The 6,602-nt window shown below is 51.0% G+C and overlaps 3 protein-coding genes across 3 annotated transcripts; 2 read left to right on the top strand and 1 right to left on the bottom strand.

The window, feature by feature from the left end:
• The first annotated feature begins 473 nt into the window (after nucleotides 1-473).
• On the top strand, nucleotides 474-2,751 carry LOC128708910 (differentially expressed in FDCP 6-like). The gene is made up of 4 exons (XM_053803890.1): nucleotides 474-572; nucleotides 1,040-1,228; nucleotides 1,301-2,557; nucleotides 2,629-2,751. Exons 1-4 carry the CDS (start codon nucleotides 474-476, stop codon nucleotides 2,749-2,751), a joined length of 1,668 nt encoding a protein of 555 aa, XP_053659865.1.
• Nucleotides 2,752-3,340: 589 nt separating this feature from the next.
• Nucleotides 3,341-6,520, bottom strand: LOC128707106 (dynein regulatory complex subunit 2). The gene is made up of 4 exons (XM_053802053.1): nucleotides 6,380-6,520; nucleotides 6,058-6,310; nucleotides 5,772-5,995; nucleotides 3,341-4,369 (listed from the first exon to the last, which is right to left on the bottom strand). The coding sequence occupies exons 1-4, from the start codon at nucleotides 6,518-6,520 to the stop codon at nucleotides 3,341-3,343; spliced, it is 1,647 nt and encodes a 548-aa protein (XP_053658028.1).
• LOC128707107 (general odorant-binding protein 71) lies at nucleotides 4,670-5,623 on the top strand. The gene has a single exon (XM_053802054.1). It carries the CDS (start codon nucleotides 4,670-4,672, stop codon nucleotides 5,621-5,623), a length of 954 nt encoding a protein of 317 aa, XP_053658029.1.
• Nucleotides 6,521-6,602: the final 82 nt, after the last annotated feature.

Genomic DNA, 6,602 nt, shown 5'->3' with positions numbered 1-6,602 from the left:
ACACGGTGACTGTGTTGTGACTGCCGATTTCTGCCGACTCCTCTATCGTACGGATTGTGTGCAAACTGGTGTGCCCCACCCGCAGAAGAAACCAAAACAACACAGCGCGAGGGAACAGAACAGAAGCGCCGCGCGCACACACATGCAAACAGTGTGTGGTGAGCTTACACCTGCTGGGTAGGCTGGTGGTTCCACAGTGGGTTCAGTTTTCGGGATGCGTTCGTCGGACAATGTGCTGGTGCGTGGACGAGTGCGAATAAGCTGTGACAGCCTGGTTGTAGCGTGTACGGTCTAGGTGTTGGAAAAGAACGTTTTTTTAACCCCAATCAGAGTGGCGAGGGTTTAATAGACGAACATTGGACGAAAGCTTACTGTAGCTCTGCAATCGTGAAGCGTTGTGCAAATCGTGTGCTTATCTAAGTTCTACAATCAAAACAAAACGGTACTCAACTCGGGCTGGAAACAGGATCAAAATGGCGACATTGCTGAAGAACGTTACCAACAGTATATGCCATGCGTTCAATGCTTTGCAGCAGAATCGGGATGGATTTGTGAGCAAATCTAAGTTGAAGGTGAGTATCAGGATTACCGAACCGAAACTAGCCTAGATAATAGATCCCTCCCCCCTGCGGTTTTCGAAGAGTAGACACGACCTTCACGCACATTCTGTTGCGTTAAAAATGTTGTGGATGTCACTGATTAAGTGCTCATCGAACCGTAAAATAGAAAAAGGCTTGCCCCCGGAACAGTTAGGGTCGTGGACTTGGACGTTGTAAAATGTGCCACCTTAAAAGCGACCCACGAGGAAGCAATAAAAATTAACCGCTAATAATAGCCGCGGCTGACTAAAGTGCTTTTTATTGTCGCGTCCAGACGAGTGCCAGAACCGAGTGCTTCCTATTTTCCCTATGAATGCTATTTTATTGGCAGCCATTTAACGTTGTGGACTATTTTTGGAACCAATCGTTGGGTAGTGTGACGATCGTCTCTCGGTTATTAACTCGATTTCCTGGTTCTCCGTTGCTGGTTTTTGTCGTAGGTGCTAACAGCAAACGTTGCAACGCTGCTGGATCTGTACGGTGTGGAGCGTGGACTGGATCACTTCCGTTCGACGGCAACACTGAACTTCGAACACTACCGGTACTACCTGGCGCAGGAGGTGTTTGCCGGTGTGTCCAACGAGCTGCCCCTGGCAGCATTGCGTAACTATGAAACCAAAATCGACGAGGTAAGGTGTTTGGCGCAACACAAGCAGGACGATCCACCACTAAAAGTTTCACATTCTTTGCTCCGGGTGTAGGTGTGTTGGTTGGTGTGTCGGATGAATTTTCCTGCAAACGATCAGTACTACACGGAGGATGCCGTCTACAAGCTGTTCCGCATATTCTGTCTCGTGGCCGACCTTTCGACCGATGCAACCGAGCCGAACCGGTACGCGGTCAAGATTCACCCGATGGAGGCGCTGATCATCATCAAGCATCTGCTGAATGCGCTCGGGTTGAACTACGACGGTGACGGCAAGTACGACTACCTGCGCACGTCCGACCAGTCGCTAGAGTTCGGTGAGCTGCTGGAGATGTTACGCTTCAAGAATTACGATAAGGTGAACGATTACCGCGAGTCGATCTGCGAGGCGATCGGTGACATGTATCAGACGCTGATCGAGGACGTCATCAAGAAGGGGTACCTGTTCCGGCGCGGTTACGTGCTGCCCACGTTCCGCGAGTACTTCTTCGTGCTGCAGCCTTGCGAGCTGTCGTACTACAAGCATCCGGCCGATCGGGAAGTTTGCGGCACGATTGTGCTCGACTCCCGGTTTATGGTCAAACCGGCGGGCAATCCGAGCTCGGGCAAGCAGGAGAAAGTGCAACGCTTCACCCTTGTGTCGGGCGATCGGACGTATGAGTTGGGCACGCCCGATCACAAGACCCGACTGCAGTGGATTGCAGCACTTCAGCTAGCCATAACGTACTCTACCGGGCGCGAGGGTTTCCAGCGCGATACGGTCAACAGGCGGAAGCAGCAGCGGGAAGCGGAGCAGCGGCGCCGACGGGAGGAGGAACAGCTTCGCAGCCAGCATCTGCGCCGGCTAGAGGAAACCCACGTGCAGTTGGAGCGCGAGAAACAGGCCCGGTTGGCGGCCGAATCACAGGCGCGTCAGTATGAGGCCGTCGCGCGGGAAGATTCACGGCGTGTGGCTGAGCTGGAGGACGTAAAGCTGTGCCTGGAGAAGATGCTGGAGGACGAGATACAGGCCAAGCGGGACGAGGAGATTGTGCGTGCGCTGCAGGCGCGCGTGTTGGCCGAGGAGTGGGAAAAGCGCGAAGAGTTGGAACAGCTGCAGGCGGAGCAGAAGAGTTTGCTGGAGCAGGAGCGTCAGAAGCGGATGGAGTTCGAGCATCGGCAGCAGGAGAACGAACAGAAGCTGTTCGAGGCGGAGGGTATGCTGAGGCAGCTGGAGGAGGAACGCAAAAGGTTGGACCGCGAGCTGAAGCTGGCCCGTCAGAAGATACAGCTGTCGGAAGATAATAAAGGCATTGTGGAGGCAAAACTACAGGTTGGTATTGTGCGGGGAGTTCGTGAAGAGGTTGAACATGTTGTGGACATAATACGCTTCGTATCTTTCAGGCCATGTCTCCCACCTATCGGACCAGCGCCGGTGAGTTTATGATCCGCCGTACGCAGTCGTTCGTGGCGGCCGACCGACCAGTGCTCGTAGCCGGTACCAGATCGTCACATCGGTTTAGCTAGAACAACCAAGTCATCCGCTACGGATCCGGAACAAAACAAAGAGACGGTTCGCTTGCGACATAACTTAATTACAAACACGCTTCATTTTTGTGTATGGGTACATATACATATTATTCTGTTACGGTCCTAGTTTATTTGTGTAAGCACTAATCACCATTCCACACCCACTATAATGTAAGAATTTTTATTTAATAAAAGTTTAACTATAAGGCTCTTCATGGTACCGTATGCTTCTTCAGTAGGAATTAGGTTGATCTGACTACGAACAGCTTTAGTATAGCAACTCAGAAACAACTCAAGATCAATTTCGTACCCACTCCGAATATCAACTCGGATCAACTGCAGATCATTACCAAAGGAAAATGGATAGATCGGTAGCAGTCTTGATGTTACGTCGAAGATGTTCGATGTAGTTTGACTGGTCTGAAGAAGTCAAAGCAACCTGGAGCATTGCTGGACCAATTCTGGTAGAATTTGAAGTCGGAGTCGGTTCAGGATTTTCTCGGAGTCTACTCTGATGTTTAGACAGCGCTGGAGTTATTTCATATACGTGAACCTACTCCGGAATTCCCATCGTCATACCGCTTGATTATGCGGTATTACGCACCATGGAGTAGATATCGGAAGATTTCGCCCGAACCCCCAACAGTCGCTCGTTCCGGATCGCATTGCTGAGGTTCCCTTCGATGCAGGTGACGGGTCGCTGATCGGTACGCTCTCCACCGGCTCGGAACCGTACCGTTTTCCGCGTCCCTTCCTGCACCAACACCTGCTCGTCGATGCGTACCAGCTTCTCGATCTTCATCGAGGTCGGTCGTTTGGTGAGCAGATCTACGTGCGATTCTACCGGTCCACCACTGTTCATGTTCACCGTGATGAGGTAGTCCTTCAGATGTGCCTTCAGCTGCTCGTTCCGGTCTATCAGCTGTTGCTTTTCCTCGCGCAGACACGCCACATCAATGCGTGCCTTGTTGAACCGCATCCAGAAACTTTCGAACAGTTCGGCCGTGTCAAACACCTCGCGCTTGAAGGAATCCATCGTTGGTTCGGTGGTGGATGGTAAGGCGAGTGCTCGCTCCGAGCCCGGCGGCTCCGCCGGTCCTCCCTGGGACTCCTTGGGACGCTGAACGAACGGTAGCAGATCTTCTGATTCGGTTTCGTACTTTTTGCAGAAGCTCGCTATCTGATAGATAGATTTCACCTTCTTCAGCATGCCTTGCAGATGTTTGATCGCGTCGTTGCTGTACACAGCGAGCGTTTTCAGCTGTTCCTGGTCCAGGCGCGTACCGAGTTCCATCTCTTGCTTAAGATTTTGCACACGAAGCTGCAATTCCGTCTTGCTCTTCTGCATCTGTTTCATGTTGAACTCGTGCTCCTCCTTCAGGGTGGCCAGCTTTAATCGCAGATCAGCTATTTGATCGCTTAGCCGGGCAACCTCGGCGTAGTGATCCTGGATGTTTTTCGTGTCGCTGGAGTCTTGATCACGCAGCGTGTTGTACTCGTTCCGGTACTCTTCCGTGTTGCGTAGATAGAGATTCAGCACCCGTTGGAACTCTTTCCACAGACGTTCCATTTCACGCTCACGCTCTTTGGTGATCATTTCCAGCTTCAGTATCATCTGCAATTGGAATTGGAGAATGGTAGTGAATGTATGATCTGGAGCAATGACAGGTGAGGGCGAGGCAGATCAGGGCCGAAACCAATTAGTACGTCCACGCTGATCCATTGTCAACGTTCATTTTGACAGAATAATTGACCGATTAGTCCATCAAAACTGGGTTGCTTTGAAGAGTATAAAACCACAACTCTCATCGAAAGATCCGAAGCGAGTAGGTAGTTGGCGGACATCGTCACCACGCGGGTTTTTGTAACTCCGTAGAAGCGACATGTTGGATTAACTCCGTAAGCTAGATATGCGATGGATCATCGAGGTTGGTGTGTTGGTAGAGCGGCCACCATTGGCGTTTGTGGTGTGATTGTGCTTGTGTTCCTGCTGGGCACGTCCCGTCCGGTCGATGGTCTGCGATGCCGCACAGGTGAAGGTCCAAGTACGGAGGATGTGAAGCGAATTGTACGGACGTGCCTGAACAAGGTAACGAACACCAGCTCGGATAATCGGACTAGTGACGAGTACCCGAACTATGATTCATCGGCATCAGACGAATCGAACGAGGAAACGGGCTACGATGATGGTAGACAGGGTCCAAGCAACAGACAAGGAACGGCCAAACAGTCTTACTACGAACGTCGTTACGATGGAAACGACCGAGGTAATGGGCGAATGAACCGTCCGGAGGAAAGCGGCAGACGGCAGCAGATGGATCGAAGAGACCAACGTAATGGAGATGATCGTCACGGACGTTCGAGAATGGGAGATCGCGGAAGGGAACGAAATGACGAGGAGCAACAGATGATGCTCGACTACGGAAGAAGTTACCGACGACGCAAACGGCAGTACTACGGAGGTCAAGGCACCTCTTCCAGCGCGGGTGGTGAGCATACCAGTTACGGACGCCCACCTCCACAGTATGGCGAGACGGTCAACGGTAATGGATCACGCGGCGGGAACTCTTCAACGATCGAGCGCGATCGGGCGTGTCTGATGCAGTGTTTCTTCGAAGAGCTGAAAGCCACCAATGCGGAAGGTTTCCCCGAGAAGCACAAGGTATTGCACGTCATCACGAAGGACATCCGCGAGCACGAGCTGCGCGAGTTTTACACCGACTCGATACAGGAGTGCTTCCACATGCTGGCGCTGGACAATCGGCTGAAGGATAAGTGTGACTACTCGATGCGCTTTGTGACGTGCTTGAGCGATCGGTTCGAGTCCAACTGTGACGATTGGGACAGTGTGACGTCCGCCATGTTTTAGCTTGGTTTGTATACGCGCTTTAGTGGCACCTGAATGCACTTGCTTGTAGTTACTCCGTTGGATGTAGTAAACCGCCTCGTTACGCAAGATCAAGAGATCTTGTGTTGTGGGGAAGAAAATAATAAAAAAAAAACCTGGAGACACCTACCGAGTTCTTCAGCTCGTCCTTCTTGAGCATGTGTTCCTCCTCGTTACGGATCCGATCGGTGCGTGCCTTCTCGGCAAGACCGTAAAATACACACTCCAGATCCTTCTGTAGCTCGAACTTTTTCGATTTGTACAGCTCCATCTCCCGCTCGTAGTTTTCGATGATTTCCTTCTTATCCAGCTCGTACAGCTCCATGAGAAAGTTGACACGATCGTTATGAATACCTGGAGCGAGAAGATGTGGGTAAGTGGAGCTGAAGTTACACTCACACACCTACGTTACTTACGTATGATCTTCTCTACGCGCTCCATATGCGCGTGGAGCATGGTGGAGTATAAATCTTCCGACTCGTCCAAATCACACAACAACCGCTTGATGACGGCATTCTTGTTCTCGATACACTCGGTGCAAGTTTTCTCCACCGCTTCCACCTCCTCCTTCAGCTCCTTGCACTTGATGTTACGCAAAATGGAGCGCCACTCTTGGTTGATTTTGGCCAGATTAAGCCGCGCAAAGGCATCCTCCCGTTTTAGCTTGTTCTACGAGTGAAAGATAGTGCTGTAAGAGGGAAACTTTCAACACACACACACACACAATTCTGTTCTCACTTTCATAAACGTGGCTATTAGTTGCTGTTTGCGGCGTCTCGCTTCCTCCTCCATGTCGGCACGGTGCTGCAAATATCGGGCCCGCTCTTCGTCGGACATTTTGGCGAGCTTGTTTTTATTTCCTCCCTTTTTCTTTCCCATTTTGAAGCCGTTTTTGCAATGTTTTTGGACTCTATTTAAAAGATATTTGTACTATTTTTCAAGTTTAAACACTATCGGTGGT

This window comes from Anopheles marshallii, chromosome 2 (genome assembly GCF_943734725.1).
Source record: "Anopheles marshallii chromosome 2, idAnoMarsDA_429_01, whole genome shotgun sequence".
In the NCBI taxonomy this organism is placed as follows: domain Eukaryota; kingdom Metazoa; phylum Arthropoda; class Insecta; order Diptera; family Culicidae; genus Anopheles; species Anopheles marshallii.
Note: the sequence above shows the minus strand (reverse complement) of the source record. Positions and strands in the feature narration are given on the sequence as shown.

Coding starts and splice junctions, on each gene's coding strand:
- LOC128707106 (XM_053802053.1), bottom strand. CDS start 6,520: ATGGGAAAGAAAAAGGGAGGAAATAAAAACAAGCTCGCCAAAATGTCC. Junction 5,996..6,057: donor GCGCGTAGAGAAGATCATAC/GTAAGTAACGTA, acceptor TTCTCGCTCCAG/GTATTCATAACGATCGTGTC. Junction 4,370..5,771: donor AGGACGAGCTGAAGAACTCG/GTAGGTGTCTCC, acceptor TTCCAATTGCAG/ATGATACTGAAGCTGGAAAT.
- LOC128708910 (XM_053803890.1), top strand. CDS start 474: ATGGCGACATTGCTGAAGAACGTTACCAACAGTATATGCCATGCGTTC. Junction 1,229..1,300: donor ATGAAACCAAAATCGACGAG/GTAAGGTGTTTG, acceptor CTCCGGGTGTAG/GTGTGTTGGTTGGTGTGTCG. Junction 2,558..2,628: donor TTGTGGAGGCAAAACTACAG/GTTGGTATTGTG, acceptor CGTATCTTTCAG/GCCATGTCTCCCACCTATCG.
- LOC128707107 (XM_053802054.1), top strand. CDS start 4,670: ATGGATCATCGAGGTTGGTGTGTTGGTAGAGCGGCCACCATTGGCGTT.